This window comes from Primulina eburnea, chromosome 9 (genome assembly GCF_022965805.1).
Source record: "Primulina eburnea isolate SZY01 chromosome 9, ASM2296580v1, whole genome shotgun sequence".
Taxonomy (NCBI): domain Eukaryota; kingdom Viridiplantae; phylum Streptophyta; class Magnoliopsida; order Lamiales; family Gesneriaceae; genus Primulina; species Primulina eburnea.
Window position 1 is genome coordinate 5,330,980 of NC_133109.1, and position 24,830 is coordinate 5,355,809.

At 41.1% G+C, this 24,830-nt stretch overlaps 1 protein-coding gene across 1 annotated transcript; it reads left to right on the forward strand.

Annotated features, from left to right (window-relative positions):
* Positions 1-358: 358 nt before the first annotated feature.
* Positions 359-24,750, forward strand: LOC140841202 (uncharacterized). The gene is made up of 6 exons (XM_073208465.1): positions 359-708; positions 1,121-1,960; positions 13,564-13,642; positions 14,004-14,099; positions 14,214-14,350; positions 24,296-24,750. The coding sequence occupies exons 1-6, from the start codon at positions 500-502 to the stop codon at positions 24,465-24,467; spliced, it is 1,533 nt and encodes a 510-aa protein (XP_073064566.1). The 5' UTR covers positions 359-499; the 3' UTR covers positions 24,468-24,750.
* The last annotated feature ends 80 nt before the right edge of the window (positions 24,751-24,830 follow it).

The following is a 24,830-nucleotide window of genomic DNA, read 5'->3' on the forward strand; positions in this document are numbered from 1 at the left end:
GCATTATTTCTAGTATATAATAGTTTCGATTGGTTCCAAGTTGATGAGATGTTATAGTAGATTATGAATGACCCTTATTCTATCCTTTCGGAATCGATCGTTTGATTCGTGGAATGAAAAATACGTGATGAATTAATATATATAGACAATATAATAATTCAAAACTGTTTTGAGTTAAAAATTTGATAAAAATAAAATTATATAATCATCCTATCATTGACAGTGTGGTTTAAATATGTGGATTTTATAATTACACCCAATAGACGTATATAATAAAATTAAAATAATTAAAAACATGATTTTCTATTTGTAAAAAATATAATTAAAAATAAATAAATTCTATTTAAGATTTGGTTTGACGGTAGTTGACAATGAATTCTGTGAAAGTGAAAAAAGGACAAAGCGTAAAAATGGAGAAACACTGGTCGGAGGTCACTAGGCTCAGCTTGCTTCTGCACTGAGAGAGAGATCTATAATCTATCCCCTCAATTCAGTTGCCATGTCGCGATGCAGCTCCTTAACTACCATTCTTCTCTGGGTGGTGCTGCTGATGCTCTGTTTGCTGCGGGTGGAGACGTCGGTGCATGTTTACCCGGGGGAGAGATTCGTAAGCAAGGGGAATGCTTTCGTTGTTCACGGTGGAAGTGAAGGGATTTACTCTTCTGCTCCTGACCTTAACGAATCCTCACCTGCCTTCTCTTCCATTCGGTGGATATCGATTCTCTTCGCTGTGTGTTTGTTTGTTTGTTTGTTTTTTTTGCTGAATTTTGTCTATTTGTTTTTATTCCGTGTTGCATGAATAGGTGTAGTTCTGGAAGAGTATTCGGTTTCGGTTAAAAATTTAAGCATCCCTCCCTCGAGCGCTAAATTGGCCTTGAATGTTGAGTTCTGGTATTTGAGCTTGGATTTGGTAAATTATTCGTGGTGTTGGAGCATTTGTCGAAAGTTTGTGTGTGACTTGATTTTCCTTTACCAGATCCTAGCTTCTTCTAAGCCAGGACCTTCTAACTTTTGGTTTCAAATGAAATAGATTAAGTTTCCCTTTCCGAAGGTTCTTGTTCTTTATGTTATGGTTTCAGGCAAAAAAATTTGTCTAACCCTCATTTTTCTTCAAAACCAGTTTCGAGAAGATAATATTTCGGAGGCCCTTGGAGATTTCTAATTTCAGTTCTAAATCAATCCATGCAATTGTATTTGAGGTGGATGATAGGGAAACGATAGGGGGCTCGGCCTATGGAGGTCAAAGAGCTCTGTGCTGCACAGCAGATCTTGCCAAACTTGGAGCCTGCACTGAGGGTGAAATCATTCATCGCCCCTCTGTTAATAATCCAGGTTGGCCCCAGGTGTTTGGTGCTTCATTTGATGTTGACGTTTTAGAAGCTACGCTGCAGCCCAGATCCATTCAAATTACGAAAACTGGAATGTATAACCTGTATTTTATGCATTGTGATCCCAAACTTAAAGAGGTTTTTGTCGATGGGAGAAGTGTTTGGAAAAATCCCACTGGCTACCTACCTGGAAGAATGGCTCCCCTCAGGAATTTCTATGGGTTCATGTCTCTTTCATTTTTGGTGCTCGGTATCTTCTGGTTTTCACAGTATGCAATATTTTGGAAAGAAGTTCTTCCATTGCTAAACTGTATTACTCTTGTTATAACATTGGGAATGCTTGAGATGGCATTATGGTATTTCGATTATGTTGAGTTTAACGAAACCGGCATTAGGCCGACCGGGATCACTGTCTGGGCTGTCACATTCAGAGCCGTGAAACGTACTGTATCACGATTGATCGTCCTCATTGTTTCTATGGGTTATGGTGTTGTTAGACCTACCGTAGGTGGTCTTGGTTTTAAAGTTCTCTTGCTTGGAGGAACTTTCTTCTTTGCATCAGAAGTACTTGAACTGATTGAAAATGTTGGTGCTGTGAGCGATTTCTCAGGAAATGCTAGACTTTTCTTTGTACTTCCTGATGAGATCCTCTTGAAATGGGCGAGCCGGGTAAGGAGCTCCAATCGGATCAAATCAACAATTTTTAATGTTTTGGAAATTTTGAGCGAAGACAATGGCTTGAACAACACCTGCAAACAATGAAAAGAACTCGTGAATGGGCGCCGGAGGGGTTTCCGACGTAGCCACTCCGATGATAAAGTCAGCAGGTTGTATGATGATGAACTTCGAACAATATCTGAGGAAAAATACGTAGAATGCTTAAAGTTCAAAGGTTTTTTTCTTCAGGATCATTTAATGACATTAATACCTGCTATTTATAGGAGAGGAATGGGTAGTTACCTCGATTCCCGCGTCACCTACTAAGTCGGTCTACCATACTAGCTTCTGATGACTTCTCGGACACTCCAAACCCAAGTTGCTCTGGCGGATTAGATTGGCTGTAATGATTACACTCGAGTGTGGCTCATTTATCGAGGTAGCGCTATTCTCGAGGTTGCCCAAGTGGGTATCCAACCGAGAACATTCCCTGGACAGGTGAGAAGCACCCGGCCAACTCTATGAGGACCCGGGCTACTGGTAAAGGACTGCGGATGAAGCCATCACACCCGGGAAGGGAAAACTTACCCGGGCATTCACAAAACTACCCGGTACCCTGGTTTGTACACATGGGTTTCAGATGAACAAACCCATATCCTTATAGGGGTATCACCACCCATCCCTAAAATAGTCGGGCTAGAGCTTGACTCGCTGTCCCGATTCAATCTTTCCTGCTCTCTCCCGGATTGCAAGTGTGAATAAATACCGAGTGAGGGAACTTTCTAAGCGTCTTGTATCTCATACCCCCGACTCCTCAAAATCTGATAATTACTATTCTCGAGAGAATCGATCGAACACATCATTACGTATACATTAACAAGGATTTTACTGAAAATTACTCGTTTTCCAAGGTAATGATGAGTCTGTTCCCTCGATAACCGCACACGTCTCTTCACTTGTACGCACGATTTCCTAGGCGTCATATGATCGTCCGATTAGATTTGAATCGAGGGCGGAGAATAATTCTCTTCCCTATAAATAATGACCTTGCTTATTCTTCCGTCTCATCAGTGCAATGGCAGGTTCAAGCAATTCGAAAGTTCCGGATATGGCTGAAGAGCTCATGGCATCTGCAATAGAGAGAAGAAAAACGACTATGGAGGACGAAGTCTTTCACAAAATACTTCACTTCTGGGAAAAATTATACAAGCTGGAATCCTCTCAGTATGTAGAGGGGGTTCCTTCTCCTGAGAACGTGGCTCTTATGCGGAAATATCGCCGACGCCTCGGTGTTGCGGAGTACGTGGACATCTTTACTCACCATGGTGTCTACGCACTAATGCTACAAAGGGAGCTGAAGATCCTGGAGGATATATCCGGGTCAGATAGCTTTGGCAAGACCGCTACCGGGAATCTCAGTGGCTGGTTGCACAAATGGAAGATGTTTGTTGAAAAGGAACATCTTCGTGTACTCTCTGCTCACTTCTTTTAATTAATAAAATATCTTTTTCGCTTTGTTATTGCATGTATTTGGTAGAACGTCAAAACCAAATTAACAATAAGTAAATAACGAAGATTAACATGGCTAATACTCCTCAGACTTAAAAACCAAATGCTTGAGTTTTTGAAATCCCGCCCTATCACTCAATATGCCCGAGTCCCGAATTTGTAGTCCGGGAAAAGGAATAAGCCAGGACCAAGAATCCTCCGGTCTGCTGACGTGGTGTCATAATGATATGAGATTTATTAAATTCCTGCCAAACGAAAACGTTCTGTATTCCGAGGTGCATCAGATTTGATGTTTTGATAACCGTCAGACCCTTTCGTCTGCCCAGCGCAATCTACGAGGGGCGTCCTGATCGTCCACCTGTCCAGATTCGATGGTTTCGATCAACTTTTGACTTTGAATAATAAAGGAGACGCTTCGACTGGCTGAGGCTCTTGGACTTCCTTGCTTGCCTATAAATAAGAGGATACAGATGCAAAATGAACCTTAATCCAAAATGTCGAGCTCAAGTGGTTCCAGTGCCTGCAGCAGTACACATGTCCTGGTGACTCCGGAAATGCGTCCTCATGTGGAGGAGTTGAAGAGAAGAATTGAACAACGCATATGGGCGAAGGTCATGGCCGTGCGGGACAAGGTTTATGACCTGGACTATACCTACCGCAATCGTCTCGCCCCTACTCGAGTACAAAGAACAAGAGCAAGGAAGTATATCCGAGAGTTTGCAGTAAACCGGGTAACAGATCTGGTTGGTGACGAGGTTTTGCTGCACATGATGTTGTGGAAAGAATGGCGTGCTTTGGACAAGATAATGAAGGATGAATCCTTTGTCAACCTCTGTATTCACGAGTTAACTAAGTGGATAACGGAGTGGCAGGATTCTGTATCTGATATAATGGATCCCATAACTCTTCGTCGTTATCGTATGTAATGGAAGTTTTATTGATTTTTCCTGCCTCGTTATTCTGTTGCAAACAAATCCTGTACAAATTAATGCGAACTGAAATAACAGACGTACCATAAATTAGGATAACCCAATCTTTAAGATTGAAATTACACTCGTGACATATTTGGTGAAAATATGGTCCCCGGATCTGGTATCTCCTGCACTTAGAACATACTCCCGAGCTAGTTAAATCTTTGAATTTGTAACAACATACCGGGGTATCGAACTAACCGGTCCCAGAAATCACCATCCCGGGTCTTTAGGCTTCCCGAGCTACGAAACAAACCCACCGAGGTATTCAAAACCTCCCGGCCTATCCACACAACATCATAATGACACGTGTTACTCTATTCCAACGGTCAGTAACGTTTCATATTCCGAGGAACAATAGGCCTGACACTTTAATGATTGCGCGTGTCCCTTCACGTACAATCCGATTCCCGAGGGTTATCTCGACCACCCGTTTAGATGCAAATCAACGGTAGAGATCAAGCCCCTCCCTTTATAAATAGTGGTATAGTCCTTTGCCAAAATCACTATTGAATTCAAATTTCAGCGGAACTCTTGCGCTTGGTTTTCTCTACTTCTTCGGCGTGTACAACCATTTTCCTCCGGCGACCTCCTCACTGTCTCTCTTATTTACTCGTAAGTACTCTTCTTTCAAAATGTCTAATTCTACCTCTTCCACGTCGGGAGCCAACGCGCGAGGCTCGCCTAGCGACGAATCTGCTGCGTTACGCTCCGATGCTTCTCAATCTCCCCCACCCCGTCGCTCTATCACCCAACCCGCTAAGAAACTAGTAGCCTCTCCAATCATACCATCTTCCTCTAAACCCCTCCCTCCTAGTCACTCCTGAGCTCTTGCCCAGAAGAAAGGTAAGGGTAAAGCTCGGGCCACGGGCCCTCCTCCCACCGAGGCCCCGGGAATTCCCTGGTTCTCCTCTTTGAGTAGCACCCTGCGCTCAGGGGCGGATGAGGAACTTAGGACCTTGGGTAACATTCCTTCCAATCTTTCTATCCTAATACCCGGGTCCTCTGACAGGGCAAAAAACCCCCCTCCAGGGTATACTACTTTCTTCCGGGACCAAATTAAGAATGGTCTTAGGTTTCCGATTCACCCCTTTTACATTGCGGTTGCCAAATTTTTTGGCATACCAGTTAACCAATTCCACCCTAATTCTTTTAGAATAATGGCTGCCACTTATGTCCTCTTTAATATGAACAATTTTTTTATTAACCCCCTCATCTTTCACTATTACTTTTCTTGCCGTTTCGGGGACAATGCCTTTTCCCTGACTGCCCGGCACAATACTCGCTTCCTTGATGATATACCCTCTTCTCAAAAAGGGTGGAAAGGAAGATACTTTTTTATTCGACTCCCGGGAGATCTTCCCTGCTTGACCGGTTTTCTCTCCTCTCTGCCTACACAACCTTCCCTCCCCGGCACTTACAAATTCGAAGAACCCTTCATTGTGAGCCAAGATTTGGTGGAGGGGCGCAGATACTCATCTTCCACACTAATTTCTGATGATAATCTGACCGCGTATGGGTTGAGTCCCCGGGCTGAGGATCCCGAAGATCACATTATTGATGAGGTGGCAGGCTCAGGCTCTCAACCCGGTAATTCGCCCCTCTTTCCTGCCGCCTCCTTCCTTGTTCCCTCCTTGATTTATTTAACATTATTCTTTTTTGTCCAGACAATTCCGAGATGCAAGCAGCTTTTGCTAAAAGACGAGCAGCTGAGAAAATCGCCCGGGAACAGGAGCTTGCGGCGCGCCGTGCAGCCACCGAAGCAGAAAAGAAACGTGCTGCCGAGGAGGTGTCTCGAGGAGTGGCAGTTACTGGGGAAGATCTTCCCCGGGAAGAAACTTCTCGGACAATGGCTGAGACTGTAGAGGATGCTGAAGATCTCGCCCCTCTCAGTCAAAGAAAAAGAAAAGCCACGGCGGAGCCCGAGATGGTTGTTCTGGAAGGCCCATCTGAGGGTGATCCCTGCACTTCCCCACCTGCACAACCCCAACCGCCCCCCCAAACTACTGGGGCCTCAACCTCCTAGCTCCCTTCCAACAATATTTTTTTCGAGGGAGCTACTGTTAGTGGTGCTAAACGCTTCAAGCAAATGCTCAGCCCCACTGAAGCAATATTTTTGAAGAGCATCCCTGCCACTAACAGATTTTTGGAAGGATCAAACCGGCTTCTCTCTGTAAGTTCTTCGTCTTACAGCTTAATATTGATACCGACCTATTTTTCCTGACTTTTGTCTCTATCCAGGCGGCTCAAATGATGGTCTCGGCCTTTGAGGAAGTGGCGGCAGTGGCCACCAGGACGAATAGACAGGCTCGGACGTCTCAAGAAGTTCATGACCAGCTCCGAGGGGAGATCGCCCGGGCCGAGAAGCTGCACGAGGAGAAAGTTGCCGGGCTCCTTGCTTCTTTGGAAAGAGCCAATCAACAATTGGCTTCAACTCAACGTGCTCGAGATGAGAGTTTTGCTCGAGAAGAAGCCTCTCAAAGGCAAATTGCTTTTCTGGAATCCCGAGCTCGATTTCTTGAAGAAGAAGCCACTCTTCAACAACACCGGGTTGTGGCTGCTGAAGATAAACTCAAGCTTTTCCAGCTCACTCATGAGGAATGGAAGACTGTCTTTCTCCGATCCTCGGATTTCCAAGCGGCTGTTGAAGATAGATCGTATAACTACTTCAAAGTTGGCTTTGCGAAATGCCGGGAGCAATTTGAGGAGGAGGGCTTGATTCCGGCAGACAAGGAGGGCTTTCCAGACATAGATCGAGCCATTGACTCCCTTCCCAAGGATGATGATGCCGACAAGGAGACTAAAAAGGCTTCTGAAAAGACTGGGGAATAGTCTGCTGTAGTATTTTTAGTTTAAGATTGTTTCTTTAGATTTCCATACTTCCTTGTGTAATTCTTGCCCCCGGGCTTTGGCTATAAAAATCATTTTTCCTTGCGCAATATCTTGATCTCTAGCGGACCAAATATTTTATATTCGATAGGAAATTAAAGAACGCGAACCTTGCTAAATACGGAGTCTTGAGCCCGGGTGTAACTCCTTGGGCTTTTTAGAACCAAGGTGCGGAGCCTTGGGCCGCGGAGCATGTCCCGGGACTTGGGAATGGTCGAGGTGTGTGGCCCTGAGCCAGGGTGTAGTGCCCTGGGCTTTTTCTTCCGGAATGTGGGAGATAATAACACAACACTTCTGGGAAAAACAAATATTTCATTTACGTCTTTTGGCGAATAGATTACATCTGTCAAGTATAATATTGCTTTAAATTAAATACATTCCAAGGTCTTTTGAGAGGGCGTCCTTGTGCATCCTCTAGATAAAAAGATCCGGAGCTGACTCTCCGAGTGATTTTGTAAGGCCCTTCCCATTTTGCCTCTAATTTTCCCACCTCTCCTGCTGGATTGACCTTTTTCATGACTAAGTCTCCAATTTGAAAGTCTCGGATTCGGACCTTCTTATTGTAAGATTTCATCACTCGACCTCTGTATGCTTCCATGCGGATAAATGCCCGGTCTCTCGTTTCCTCGACTAAATCCAACTCCCTGGCTCTGCTTTCATCATTATCGTGTGGGTAAGATTCTACCCGAGGAGAAGTCTCTCCAATCTCAACTGGGAGAACTGCTTCAGAGCCATATACGAGGCTGAAAGGGGTTTCCTGAGTCGGTATCCGCGGAGTAGTCCTGTAGGCCCAAAGAACACTAGGTAATTCTTCAACCCAATCCTTCCCCTTACCCTGAAGTCTCGTCATCAACGCCTGTACAATGATCCTATTGACAACTTCTGTTTGGCCATTTGCTTGAGGATAAGCCACAGAGGTGAAGGATTGAGTGATCTTCATTTCTTGGCACCATGCAACAATTCATTTGCCTTGAAATTGTCTGCCATTATCTGAGATTAATCTCCGGGGCACTCCGAATCGGCATACAATATTTTTCCACAGGAATTTCAGTACCTCCGTTTCCGTAATTCTTGCCAAGGGCTCAGCTTCCACCCACTTGGAAAAGTAATCGACTGCCACTAACAAGAATTTCTTCTGAGCTCGGGCAAGCAGGAAAGGACCTACAATGTCCATGCCCCATTGATCAAAAGGGCAGGATGCCCAAATAGGCTTCATAAGAGCAGCCGGGCTGTGTTTGAAATTTGCATGATGTTGACAGCCTTCGCAGGTTTGAACCACCCGAGCTGCATCCTGACCAAGGGTTGGCCACCAAAATCCTGCAAGCATGGTTTTTCGAGCTAGAGATCTTCCTCCGAGGTGCTCCGCGCAACATCCTTCATGAATTTCTCGGAGTACATAATCTACCTCCTTTTTAGGCAAGCATTTTAAAAGAGGCCCCTGAAATGATCTTTTATACAAGATTGCGTTTAAGAGCACAAACCTGGGAGCTTGTCTCTTGATCTTCTGAGCTTGATCTCTGTCCTCGGGTAGTGCACCCTTTTCAATAAATCTGATTAAGGGCGTCATCCAGGAGCTTTCTGGATCGGGTGTTCCTTCTTCGTCCATCGAGAGGATCAAGCGGGAGACATGCAATACCTCCCAGGTGTTTACTTCTCCTAGGGATGCTGCCATTTTTGCCAGAATATCTGCCTCGTCGTTTTCTTCTCGGGGGATTTGCTCGATACTCCAATCCGAAAAGCCTTCTGCTCGAGCTCTGATAAGCTGTAAATATTTCAGCATCCTATCATCTTTAGCTTCATACACACCCTTTATCTGCTGTGTTACGAGTTGTGAATCAGAATATATAATTATTCGGGAAGCCCCGACTTCCCGAGCAGCTCGTAATCCAGCTAGCACAGCCTCATACTCGGCCTCATTATTAGTTACTCGGGAATCAATCCTTATTGCCAATTTGATTTTTTCTCCCGGGGAAGATATCATCACGACTCCTACTCCGCACCCCGCAAGGCTAGACGCCCCATCTACAAAAACTCTCCACACTTCTTCTCTACTAGGCTGGATCATCTCAGATAAAAAGTCTGATAAAGCTTGTGCCTTGATAGCCACTCGTGGTTTGTATTCGATATCGTACTCCCCCAATTCCATCGTCCACTTAATCATTCGCCCGGATACCTCAGCATGGGTCATGATTCTACCAAGAGGGCTGTTGGTAAGAACCACTATTTGATGCGATAAGAAGTAAGGTCTTAGCTTCCGAGCGGTCACGATCAAAGCCAATGCAATCTTCTCCACCTCTGTATATCGGAGCTCGGGCCCTCTTAGAGCGTGGCTGACATAATAGACAGGCTTCTGATCATAGCCTTCTTCTTTGATCAACACTGAACTGACAGCATGCTCTGTAGAGGATAAATACATGAATAATCGCTCTCCGGGCTCGGGCTTTACTAATACCGGGAGTTTTGCAAGATGGGCTTTCAAGTCCTGGAAGGCTTGTTCACATTTATCGTCCCATCCGAAGTGCTTGGCCTTTCTCAAGACTTGAAAGAAAGGATAACTTCTGTGTGCTGATCGGGATATAAATCGAGAAAGGGAAGCAATCCTTCCTGTCAGCTTTTGCACCTCTCTTACAGACTGGGGAGAGGGCATACACAAGACAGACTTTACCTTCTCCGGGTTTACCTCAATTCCCCGATCTGTTACCATGAATCCCAGAAATTTGCCACTCTTTATGCCAAAAATACATTTGGCCGGGTTAAGCTTGATCCCATGTTGCATGAGGGTGGCAAAAGTTTCCTGTAGATCATCAATAAAAGTAGTGACCTCCCGGGTCTTGCTTAAGATATCATCCACATAGACCTCCACGTTCCGCCCCAGCTGTTTCTCGAACACTTTGTCCATAAGACACTGATAAGTGGCCTCTGCATTCTTCAACCCGAAAGGCATTACAATATAACAAAATGTACCTCCAGAGGTGACGAAGCTAGCTTTATCTTGATCTTTTTTGGCCAAGGGAATCTGATGATACCCCAGGTATGCATCCATAAAGCTCAACAGCTCATAGCCCGAGGTGGAATCTACCAGCTGGTCAATCCGGGGCAGCGGATAATGATCTTTGGGGCACGCTTTGTTTAGATCGCGGAAGTCTACGCACATGCGCCATTTTCCAGTGGATTTAGGTACTAAAACCACATTGGAAAGCCAAGTAGGGAATTGAATTTCCCGAATATGCCCCGCCTTCAGGAGCACCTTGACTTGTTCTGCTATGACTTTGTCCTTTTCAGGACCAAAGTGCCTCTTTTTCTGCTTCACGGGGTGAGACCCCGGGAGGATGTTTAAATGATGCTCCGATATAAAGGGGGAAATCCCCGTAAGCTCCTGCTGGGACCAGGCAAACACATGAATGTTAGTTTTTAAACATTTAATTAAACTTACCCGGGTGGTCGTGCTGAGATCCCGAGCCACCGGATTTGCTGTCCTGGCCCAATCTCCACCTCCTCCTGCTCTTCCTCGGCCACAAAGTGTATCTCCCCTTCCTCCACTATCCTTCCTCCTGTCTCACCTATCTTAGCCCTCTTCCCCTCCTTCTTAGATCTGTTCTGATCCGCCCGGACCGCTTCTACATAACACTTTCTAGAAGAGGGTTGATCTCCCCGGACTTCTCCTACCCTTGCTCCCACAGGAAATTTTATTTTCTGGTGGTAGGTAGACGCTACAGCCCTTAACTCATTCATGGCCGGCCTCCCAAGGATGATGTTATACGATGAGGGGGAGTCCACCATAGTGAAGGAAGTCATCACTGTTCTCTTGAGATCGTGAGAGCCCAGGGTCAGAGGTAAAATAATCTCCCCTTCCAGATAAACCACGTGCCCGGCGAAGCCAAAAAGAGCAGTTTCCACTGTTTCAAGGTGATAGCCCTGTAAATCCATCTGCTCAAAGGCATCTTTGAAAATTACATTCACAGAACTGCCTGAATCCACGAAGACCCGCAGAATGTCATAATTCGCCACTCGGGCTTGGATCACCAAGGCATCGTTGTGGGGTAGATTCACCCCTCTCAGGTCCTCCGGGCCGAAACTGATGATTGCCTCACTCTTCCTCGATCCTTCCACCTCCAAACACTCTCTCCTACTCCTTGACTTCCTCGCTCGATTGGAGTCTCCATCAGTAGAGCCTCCGGATATCATTTTAATCGTCCCTACAACCGGGGGTGACTTCTTTCTTTGCTCGGGTTCAGGCCCCTCCTCCTTCCGGGTTCGATTCTAGGATTGTTTCTCACACCCCCTCCCCGGGAACTAGATCCGGGCTGCCGGGACGTCCATGGCGGCACCCTAGACATCTGGGTATTGATAATGGGCCTTGGGAGGGAAGGCGCAACATAATTTCCCTTCAGAACTTTGCAATCCTCAGTGTTATGGTAGCCTAACTTGTGAAGCGCACAAAATCCCTTTTTCTCTGGCCGGGCCAGTTGATGATCCGGGGCCAAATCCCTACTACATTCCTGCACCTCCCTCTCTCGGGCAATCTTCAGAGGCACATGATGAGAGAAATGCCCTGAATTGCCCCTCTTTTGTCCCCTCTCCTCGGGCTTAGATACCCGGTCTCCTCTTTCTTTCCTCACCGCTTCCCTCTTTTGTTTCTGGGCTTCTTCCATATTTATGTACTTCTCTGCCCGGGATAACAGGTCCTCAAAATCCCCGGGCACAAGACGGGACGTCTAGAGCCACTCTGTTGAATCTTCTGATGTAAGCCCGCAAACTCTCCTCAGGGCTCTGCTTTACCTCAAAAAGACTGAAAGCGGTCTTTTTGTATTTCTTACTACTACTAAAGTGGTGTAGGAATATCTTTTGGAAATCTCAGAACGAATGCACGCTTTGGGGGGACAAACCCTCAAACCACCTCTGAGCGGAATCCACCAGAGTGGTCAAGAACACTTTGCACTTGATTCTATCAGTATAGCAGTGTAACATGGCCATATTCTCGAATCTGGCTAAATGCTCCTCCGGGTCCGCATTGCCATCATAATCTTTTATTTTGGCAGACTTGAAGTTTCCAGGAAGAGGTTCCCGAACAATGATATCGGCAAATGGACATCCTTTTGCCGCGGCCCGGGCAGAGCTGCGACTTTCCAGCTGTCCTTCTAAGACCTTCATTTGCTGCTTTAAATCTTTCAACTCCTCTGCTGTAGTCGGAGCCTTCGACCCGGCACTATAATCTACATTCTCTTCACTCCCTTCCTCATCCTCCTTTCGCCCCTGCTCCTGTTCTTGCTCCTGCTCTGGTGGTGTGTTACGTCGAGAAACTTCTTTTCGGGCCATAGCATGAACCATTGCATCAGCCATCATTTTTTTTAATTCCTCTCGGGTCATGGTTACGAGATTCTGGTCGGTATTATTAACGTTTACTTGTCTTGAAGATTGTCCCCCGTCCGCCTGGGCCCGGGAGTTATCTTGGTCTGTTCTTCTGGTACGAGCCATATCAACGCCTCGAGCTCAATATAATTTCCCACAGACGACGCCAATGATGAGATCCTCTTGAAATGGGCGAGCCGGGTAAGGAGCTCCAATCGGATCAAATCAACAATTTTTAATGTTTTGGGAATTTTGAGCGAAGACAATGGCTTGAACAACACCTGCAAACAATGAAAAGAACTCGTGAATGAGCGCCGGAGGGGTTTCCGACGTAGCCACTCCGATGATAAAGTCAGCAGGTTGTATGATGATGAACTTCGAACAATATCTGAGGAAAAATACGTAGAATGCTTAAAGTTCAAAGGTTTTTTTCTTCAGGATCATTTAATGACATTAATACCTGCTATTTATAGGAGAGGAATGGGTAGTTACCTCGATTCCCGCGTCACCTACTAAGTCGGTCTACCATACTAGCTTCTGATGACTTCTCGGACACTCCAAACCCAAGTTGCTCTGGCGGATTAGATTGGCTATAATGATTACACTCGAGTGTGGCTCATTTATCGAGGTAGCGCTATTCTCGAGGTTGCCCAAGTGGGTATCCAACCGAGAACATTCCCTGGACAGGTGAGAAGCACCCGACCAACTCTATGAGGACCCGGGCTACTGGTAAAGGACTGCGGATGAAGCCATCACACCCGGGAAGGGAAAACTTACCCGGGCATTCATAAAACTACCCGGTACCCTGGTTTGTACACATGGGTTTCAGATGAACAAACCCATATCCTTATAGGGGTCTCACTTCCCATGGCGATTTTGGATGCTTTCTTCATTCTTTGGATATTTACCTCCCTCTCTTCAACTTTGAGTAAGCTTCAGGTACTTGGTTCTCTCTATATGGTTTTTGTCTCATGAACATACATACATACAACTGAAAGCTATTTTTATGCGGTATTTTTGCCTTGAGAAACGGAGAATATAGATAATATATCCTTTAGAAAGGCATATATGCTTATTGTATCCAGGGATGGACACATTTTGTAACACGGTCGCGTTTCTTCTATATTTATATTGGCAATCGAGATCTTTCCAAATTTGGGTTTTTGCCCTTTTCCTCATCCAGAGCTCCGTTCCCCACAGCAATTCATATCAAAGCATCATTTCTTGAAGCAATAGCATTACCTTTGATATAGGCTCCAGCAAATCTTGCCTCTAATTTCTCTGTCTTTTGATGTTACAGGCCAGAAGGTTGACCGCCAAATTAGATATTTACCGGAAGTTCGCAAATGCATTGGCAGTTGCGGTTATCGTATCCATTGGCTGGATTTGCTACGAGGTAATTTTGCTGTATATTCTTACAGTATGAAAGCAATTTATATATTTATTTTTCTATATACTTTGTGGGTTTTACATTTTATAACTTGATGAGTTACCGCCTTGGATGTTGCAGCTTCATTTCAAGTCGAAGGACGTATATAATGAGCAGTGGCAGAACGCATGGATCATTCCTGCCTTCTGGCAAGTCTTATCATTCGCTCTATTGTGCGTCATATGCGCTCTATGGGCACCATCTCAGAACTCGACGAGGTAAATTATTTTTCCTCATCGATAATGTTTGCTATCGTTGCTAAGTGCACTGTAAATATTTTTCATCCCTGGTAGCTTACGCCTTCATTGTTGTGGGAATTTTTCGAAATCTCAGTTTATGGCCAAATTTAGCCGTTCTACAGTATCATTTTCCAGCATGACCCTACGTGTTAGTCCCTTCAATTGTGTACATACATATAAATTAAATGTTTATAAATATATGAAAGCTCGTGTGCTATTAAACAAAACAATTGGGCCAATTAAAAAAATAGGAGTGAGACACAAAGTATTTAAAAAACAAAGACTCTGACTTTTTTTTAAGAAACAAGGAGTTGACTCTTGATTGTTAAAATAAGGAAAATTTAGGGAGAAGGGAGTGGGACATGAGGTATTTAAAAAAAAGGATTCATAAGTTAATTTACTTAAATATCCTTGTGTTTTAAGTGTAAATAATCATTAAATTTGATTACATATAATCTGATAAAATTAACGATTATTTCGATTTATTATTTATTTTTGTTCTTCGATCGACTGGTTGAAGAAGAAAATTTCGACCACGTTTTGATCGACCATTGCTTTGGTCTACCAAAAAAATACACAATGGTCGACCATTGCTTTGGTCGACCAATTCTAGCAATGGTCGACCAATTCAAAGAATTGGTCGACCAAAGCTTTGGTCTTCAAAGACCAAATGGTAGACCAAAAGCTTTGGTCTTCAAGTCTTCAAAGACAAAAGCTTTTGGTCGACCATGAATTGTTCTACCATGGTCGACCAATTCCATGGTAGACCAAAAGCTGGTAGACCAAAAGCTTTTGGTCGACCAATTCTTTGAATTGGTCGATCAAAAGCTTGGTCAAATATCAAAGTTGGTCGATCAATTTGGTCGATCGTTGATGGTCGATAATTTTTTATTGTTGAACATTGTATTGATTTTTATAATTATTAGACATTGTAATATGTTTGATAATCATTCGATATTGTATTGATCATTTAATTATTGGACATTCTATTGATCTTTTTTATTTCGATTTAAGTATTTTAGGTGAAATTTTGTTGTTGGTCAGTTTTTGGGTCGACCATGGTGATTTCTGGGTTGACATTGTTGATCAATGTTGATATTGGGTCGACCATGTTGATCTCTCGGTCGACCCATGTTGATTTTGGGTCGATCAAGGTTGCTTTTGGGTCGACCCTTTTTCTAACACATGAATCCATGATTAAAAGGAAAATATGACCGATAATTATTTAATTTTGACGGATAATTACACAATTTTGACCAATGTTGCTTGTTTTTAACATATGAATCACATAATTTCACAAGCATGTTCTATAATGTTACATATTATGACATATGAGTCATAATTTCACAACTATGTTACATATGTTTTGACATATGAGCCACAATTTCACAAATATGTTATATGTTTTAACATATGAATCAGAATTTCACAACTATGTTATATGTTTTAACATATGAATCATAATTTCACAAATTTCAAAATTATGTTATATGTTTTAACATATGAATCACAATTTCACAACTATGTTCCGTGTTTTAACATATGAATCACAATTTCACAACTATGTTCCATGTTTTAACATATGAATCACAATTTCTCAAATTTCATAATTATGTTATATGTTTTAACATATGAATCACAATTTCATAACTTTGTTGCATGTTTTAACATATGAATCACAATTTCACAATTATGTTACATGTTTGAATATATAAATCACAATTACATAATCACAAGTATAGTATGTTCTATAATGTAATATGTTTTAACTTATTATGTTACATGTTTTGACATATAAATCTCAATTTCACAACTATGTTACTATTTTAACATATGAATCACAATTTCAATTGAATTACATGTTTTAACATAAAAATCACAATTATATGTTATCACAATTTCAATTGAATTACATGTTTTAACATAAAAATCACAATTACATGTTTTAACATATGAATCATAATTTTACAACTATTATGCATATTTTAACACATGAATCACAATTTCATTACATAATATTACATGATTTAACATATGAAACACATATTTAACTTGGGTCGACAAAGTAGCATTTATGTACCAATTTGGGCCAACAACTTGGTTGACCAAGAAGAAATTGGTGTTGGTCGACCAAGAAGAAACTTCTTCTTGGTCGACCAAATGGTGGTCCTTTGGTCTACGAAGAAGAATTTCTTCTTGGTAATCCAACACCAATTTCTTCTTGGTCGACCAAGGTGTTGGTCTACCAAGAAGAGACCAAGAAAATTCTTCTTGGTCGACTAATTTTTCTGGGTGGAAAGATGGATGGCTCGTAAATTTTAATCGGAGAATATGCGTGTCGACCGAGAAGAAAGAGAAGAAGACAATTAATTGATTAATTTAAAAGTTTAATTACGGCTAATATAATAATCAGGAGTCAACTCCTTGTTTCTTAAAAAAAAAAGTCAGAGTCCTCATTTTTTAAATAAATTCTTTCTCACTCCTACTTTTTTAATTGTCCCTTAAATTAACTGGAATTAAACTTTTAACTTAATTAATTCTCCTCTTCTCTTTCTTCTCGGTCGACGCACATCTTTTCCAATAAAAATTTACGATTCATCTACCCATTCTTCCCCAAATAAAACTATTAAAACAGTCATCTACCCCTTCAACTTCACCACCTTCCTTCTGTATACTCCTAGCATATTCTTGCTCATTCCTCAGATCTAGATCTAAATCTACTCCAACATTCTAAATCTACTCCAACATCTTGCCCAATTCCTCTGTACTTGAAGAAAAAAAGTCATGTCTCAGTTCATGCCCAAGTAAGTTTTCTCCATTTTCCTTGAACTCCTTGTCATTGTTATTTTCATTTAGCTAGATCAAAGCTTTAATTGACATGATTTAAAAAATGCTGCTTCGAATAAGCTGGGTTCTAGTTTTCGTGATCTGTCGACCCTGAACCAATTTAGTCGACCCAAAATCTACTCTTGAGAAAAAGCAAGAGTTCACCCATAAGAATTGGTCGACCAAAATTAAGTTGGTCGAATGAACTGGTGTGGCAACGCTTATTTATGTTTTTTATTAATTTTTTCCGATTTTAATTATCTTATTCTCTTAATTTTTGGTGAATTTTTTAGGATATACCTACAGTTATCGTTGTTCATTTCGATGGTAAATGAGAAGTGAGTGAAGCGATATGTATAAATGGAATCCAGGGTCCAATGCAATGTTTGTTGCTATTCCAGTAGATGATATTTGTTATTTCGAAAATTTAAAAATTGAACTATATAGAGTTGGGAAAGTAGACGATACAACCAACTTGAGGTTGAGTTATCTTCTAAAGTTGCCGTGCAATTCAACCGATTTATATAGAGAATGACCATGATTTGAAAGCATATTTGTATTTTTTTGTTGTCCGAAAAGTAAGTCAGTGCTTCAAGTTGAAATTGAACATGTTGTTGATGCTTCTTTGATGTTTCCGATAATGTGCACAGAGTTGGTATTGATGAATACAACAGTAATTTTAACGAACATATATCTTTTGATGATTATTTTGACTTGAATATTGTTTCTTTGGATCATAATAATACCAGGGAGTTTTTCGACGAATCACATAATGTGGATGCTATCCATGTTGATCGTAGTAACACGGCTAAGTTATATGATGAAGCACGTGATGTAAATGTGATCCATGACGTTGAGGTCGACGCAAATGTGGTTGCAAGTAATGAGGCAAATGTGGTTGCAGATGTGGATGATAATGATACATTTTCATTCACAGATGATTCAAACTTGTTTGTTGGTCAAGAATTTTCAAACAGAGAAGCGGTGAAAAAGGAGTTAAGTAGAATCAGTTTGAACGCTTTCTTTGAACTTGAGAATGTAAAAAGTAGCTAAAAAGTGTACGCCGTAAAATGTATAGTGTCTGATTGTAAGTGGAGAATCTGGACCTCAAAGATTAAGAATGATTCACATGCATTCTCCGTTCGTACATATTGCAATACACACACTTGTGGTTTGACAAGGAGACGCAAGAGAATCCGCGGAGCGAGTTCGACTGTTGTTCGTGATATGTTGGTGGATAATTTCCAAGGTCATCCAGTGCCAATTATACTGAAAATGGTTATGACGATGATGCGCAATAGTATGAATCCTGATATATCATAGTACAAGGCTTGGAGAGGGAAAGAACTAGCAGACAATATTTTGAAAGGTGATCCTAAGAAGAGTTTTACTCCATTGCCTTGTTATTTGCACATGGTTGAGAAGATGAATCGAGGAAGCATAACAGACATATGTGTCGACGAGGAAAATCGATTCAAGTATATGTTTCTTGCCTTTGGTGCATGTGTTAGGGGATATCGAAGTATGTAGAAAGTTGTATCAATTGATGGTACGTGGTAGAAGGACAAGTATAATGTTGTTTTACTCGTAGCATCGACACAAGATGAAAATTATCACCAATATCCTTTGGCGTGGGGAATCGTCGATGTCGAGTGTACTTCTTCGTGGAGTTGGTTTTTAACGAAGTTGTTAGAAGTAGTACCAGATGAAGATGAACTGGTGATAATTTCAGACAGACATCATGGAATCATTAATGCGGTTTCTAGTGTCTACAGAAATGTGCATCATTGTCATTGTACATGCCATGTATCCCAAAAACTTGAAAACTAGGTGCAAAAAGAAGAGTGCAACCGAAATGTTTCTGCACATTGCAAAAATTTATAAGCATGTAGAGTTTGATATTGCATATAATGATTTTAGAAAAAAATATCTTGAGGCCGCACAGTTTTTGGACGAGAGAGATTCACTTGATCGATGGACTCGAGCATGTTGTTCAAAGACCCATTACAATATTATGACGACAAACGGGGTTGATTCGATCAATGCTAGACTACTTGATGAGAGGAAGCTTCCAATAATTGCACTTTTATATTCTTTGCAGAAACTAGCTTCATCTTGGTTTGCCCGATATCGCCACGCATCAATTGCAGCTAATAATAATCAGACGCCTACCATCGAGGGGATTCTTCGTAGCAAGTTCATTGATGCCCAGGGAATGCAAGTTTTTGAATTAGGACGTCTTGAGTTTGATGTTAGGAGCCATCGACATTCGGCTATAGTGGACTTGGAATAAAAAAGATGCACATGTCGAGTTTTTGATATTGATATTGATAGAATCACATGTGCTTATGCCATTGCAGCCAGTTGATTAGCCAAGATTGATTTATATGATTTGTGTTTAGAGTACTATTCTACGATGACATTTTGCATGGCTTACTCAGAGACTGTGTATTCCGTTCCTGAAGAAAGTGAATGACATTAATTTTCCAGTGGTCCTGCCTTCTTTTTTTTAGAGAAGAGACTTGGCAGAAGAAAACATAACAGAACTCCTTCAATTGGTGAATTCAGCAGAAGATATCCCCTCGATGGTAGGGGTCAGATTAGTGTTAGCTGCAATTGATGCGTGACGATATCGGACAAACCAAGATGAGGCCAGTTTCTGCAAAGAATTTAAAAGTGCGATGATTGGAAGCTTCCTCTATTCAAGTAGTCTAGCATTGATAGACTCAACCCCGTACGGGTCTTTGGACAATATGCTCGAGTCCATCGATCAAGTGAATCTCTCTCGTCCAAAAGTTGCGCGGCCTCAGGACATCTCTTCCTAAAATCATTGTACGCAATATCCAACTTGACATGCTTATAAATTTTTGCAATGTGCAGAAACATTTCGGTTGCACCCTTCTTTTTTCACATAGTTTTAAAAATTTGGGATAAATGCCACGTACAACGACCATGATACGCATTTCTATAGACACTAGAAACCGCATTATTGATTCCCTGATGTCTGTCCGAAATTATCACCAGTTCATCCTCGTCTGATACTACTTCTAACAACTTCATTAAAAACCAACTCCACGAAGAAGTACACTCGACATCGACAATTTCTCACGCCAAAGGATATTGGTGATAATTTCATCTCGTGCCGATGTCACGAGTAAAATACCATTATACTTGCCCTTCAACCACGTACCATCAATTGATACAACTTTACGCATACTTCGATATCCCCTTACGCATGCACCAAAGGCAAGAGATATATACTTGAATCGATTTTCCTCATCGACACATATGTCTGTTATGCTTCATCGATTCATTTTCTCAACTATGTGCAAATAACAAGGCAATAAAGTAAAATTTTTCGTAGGATCACCTTTCAAAATATTGTCTTCTAGTTCTTTCCCTCTCCAAGTCTTGTACTATGATATATCAGCAATCATACTATTGCGCATCATTGCCATAACCACTTTCGGTACAATTGGCACTGGATGGCCTTGAAAATTATCCACCAACGTATCAAGAACAACAGTAGAACTCGCTCCGAGGATTTTCTTGCGTCTCCCTATCAAACCACAAGTGTGTGTATTACAATATGTACGAACGGAGAATGCATGTGAATCATTCTTAATCTTTGAGGTCCAGGTTCTTCACTTGCAATCAAGCACTATATATTTTACGGCGTACACTTTTTGGCTACTTTTTACAGTATCAAATTTAAAGCAAGCTTCCAAACAGATTCTACTTAACTTCAAATTCTTGACCAACAAACAAATTTTTGAACCATCTGTGAATGAAAATATGCCATTATCAATATCCACATCTGCAAGCACATTTGTCTTATTACTTACTACCACATTTGCCTCGACCTCAACGTCATGGATGACATTCACATCACGTGATTCATCATATAACTCAGCCGTGTTACTACGATCCACATAGATGACATCCACATTATGTGTTTCGTCGAAAAATTCATTGGTATTATTACGATCCAAAGGAACAATATTCAAGTCAAAATAATAATCAAAAGATCTATGTTCTTTAAAATTACTATTGTATTCATCAATACCAATTCCGTGCACATTATCGGAAACATCAAAACAAGCATCAACAACATGTTTCAACTTGAAGAACTGCCGTACTTTTCGGACAACCAAAATACAAATATGCTTTCAAATCATGATCATTCTCTATATAAATCGGTTGAATGTTGCACGACAACTCTAGAAGATAACTCAACCTCAAGTTGGCAGTATCGTCTACTTTCCCAGCTCTATATAGTTCACTTTTTAAATTTTCGAAATAACAAATATCATCTATTGGAATATCAATAAACTTTGCATTGGACCCTGGATTCAATTTATATATCATCATTTCACTCACTTCTCATTTACCATCGAAATGAACAACGATAACTGTAGAAATATTTTACAAAATTCACCAAAAATTAGGAGAATAAGATAATTAAAATCGGCAAAATTAATTAAAAAAACAAAAATAAGCGTGGCCATACCAGGTCGACCCATAATATGGGTCGACTAATGACGCCAAAAAGAATTCTTCTTGGTCGGCCTATAATACTTGGTTTACAAACTTAATTTTGGTCGACAAATTCTTCTGGGTGGAATCTTGCTTCTTCTCAAGAGTAGATTCTAGGTCGACTAAATTGGTTCTGCATCGACTAAAATTGGTTCTGCATCGACTAAATTGGTTCTGGGTCGACAGATCATACATCAGGTCAATTAAAGCTTTGATCTGGCTAAATGAAGAAAATAATGACATGGGTTTCAAGAAAAATGAAGAAAACTTACTTGGGCGTGGACTGAGACATGAATTTTTTTTCTTCAAATACAAAGGAATTGGGCAAGATATTGAAGTAGATTTAGATCTAGATCCGAGGAATGAACAAAAACACGTTGGAAGTAGACAGAGGGGAGGTGGTGAAGTTGGATTTAGTGTAATACGGAAGCATTTGAAGGGATAGATGGCTGTTTTAATGGTTTTATTTGGGGAAGAAGGGGTAGATGTGTAATAGCCGAACCCGGTGTACGGTATGGTTTAAGATTTTGTATGATTATTGGCTATTTGGGTAAGTTTAAGTATAGTTTGGATGTTAAGAGTTTCGATTTATGATTTTAGTATGGTTGGTTATAGATGATGTGCAGTGTTTTTGTAGCGGCGTTACGATTAAATTCATGATAAATGGTATATTGATCCAAATGAGGTGAGGCCAATTGGAGTGGTTAGATAAGACATAAGGCTATAACTTTCGTATTTTGAGTTTTGTTCAAATCATTGTGGAAGGTAAGCCAAAAGTGTCCCGAAGTGTGTCGTGTGATTCGACGTTCCTCCAGTGACACAGGTTGGGAGATTTAGCATAACTTTTTACTCAGACATCCAAATGATCTGAAATTTTGAGGGAGTCAAGATAAGACATAGAGCTACAACTTTGTAGTTTACCACTTTTTCTAATTCGGACGGGAAGAGGCGTTTCTGAGGCGATCTTTGAAGAAGCTGTGCGCAGAGTAAGATTTGGTCCGAAGGTGGAGCGCACCCGCGGTCATGTAAGGACCGCACCCGCGGTCTCAGTGGTTCAGAAAATGGTTTTTTTTGGTCGTAGGCTTGGCGCACCCGCGGTCCTTGTGTTGGCGCACCCGCGGTCATGCATTATTGAGGTATGGGCGAAGCTTTAAGTTGCTTTTTGGTTGAGTTGACTTCACTTTTCACCTTACCTTTCCTCCATTCTCGTTTTTCCTCTCTAGAAACAAGGGTTTCCTTCATTTCATTTCATTTCCTACCTTTGATTCTTGGATCTAGTTCGATTTTCGACTTGAGATCGTGGTTCTCCTTGGTGCTAGGAAGCTTAGGTAAGTTTTTGGTTGAATTCTATCATGGTTTTGGAAATGGCATGCTATAGGTTGGAGTATTGGTTGGTTCTATGGATTATTTAACTTGTATTTTTGGATATAGAGTTGATTTTGGTGTTGTTTATGGATTATTGTTGTAGGTGGTGAATCAAGAGCTTATTTGAGGTGTTCTATTGGGTTGTAAGTGGAATTTCATCCTTTTTGCTCACATGATATTATATGTATTGTGTTTTAAAGGTTTCAAAGTGTTATTCCCTTCAATTGATTCATTGTTATGTATTGATCCCATTGATTATCTATTGGAGGCATTGATGTCTCACTATTGTTAAAAGGGAATACAAGAGATATTAAGAGATTTCGAAATGACGGCTTTAAATGATATTCAGAGTTCAAATGTTTTATTGGATTGATTGAATCATAGTCAGAGCATTGCATGCAATTAGTTGATCAACTCTCATAGGCTTATATCCCTCACAGTTATCGATTTATATCGATGGGATATTTGCAACCACAGTCAGAGATACTATTGATATCAATCCAACCAGAGAAAAGAGAATACCATCGTATTGCTATCTATTGCTATGCTATTGCTACAGTTATTGCTACAGTATTCATATTTCAGAGTTGATGGTATTTATGATTTCAAAGTCATGTTTTACAGAGTATACTATGTATCATTACTATGTAAGAGTTCCACTTGCTGAGATTTATTCTCATTTCAGTTATTTCATGTGATGCAGATCAGAGTGGAGGCCCGGGACGTTGACTGTGGACAGGGAGTCATATGCATGCACCGTTGGAAGGATGATTTTGATGGCATGATCATAGGACTGATGTTTTGTATTTTATTATACCTTTTGAATGATCATGTATTTATTTTGGTTGTTAAATGTTTAAAGAAAATGTATTTTGAAACTCCTTCCATATTTTAAAGAAAATTTTTATTCCGCTGCGTATTTTATTTAAAGAGGTCAGGGGTGTCACAAGATGGCTCGTAAATTTTAATTGGGGAAGATGTAAGTCGACCGAGAAAAAAGAGAAGAAGAGAATTAATTAAGTTAAAGAATTTAATTTCAGTTAATGTAATAATCAAGAGTCAACTTCTTGTTTCTTAAAAAAAGTGAATAGTCCTTGTTTTTCAAATACTATGTGTCTCAGTCCTATTTTTTTAATTGACCCAATTTAATGGTATATTTTTCACTCAATGATTCTTTGTTGTTTATTATTTTGATAGATACGCTTACTCTTCTGAGGATGCGGATGAGGTGTTGGACAAAGAAAACACTTTGGCTCTCATAAAACAATTCTCTTTGCGTTCAAAAGATGCAAGGAATCTTGAACTTCCGTATGCAGAAAGTTGTCACGGCGTAGCCCGTTGTGATCTCCAAGAAGAAAAGGCTTCATAAATGAGTGTAACTGGAACCATTTACTATACCCCAATCCGTTGCTACAATAATCTGATTAATCGGGGAAGAGTAGGCGATTTATGGGATATAAAAATATCCGTGGGATTTGGGAGGAAAAACATTCGTTATACTCCATTTATATTTCGTCGATTTTTGAAATTTATGTCTTTTGGTTCAAACAGGAAAACAGAAAGTCAATTCCGTTTACAAATCTGTGCCGTGATGGTTTTGTATTATTCATTTTTTTTTACTTTCGTAACGTGTTATCTTTGTCATCCAAAAATATATTATATATGATTTGAACATGATGCCCGAGAAACAGGTGGCCATAAACACAGCGTTCACACAATTCCCAATTTGACC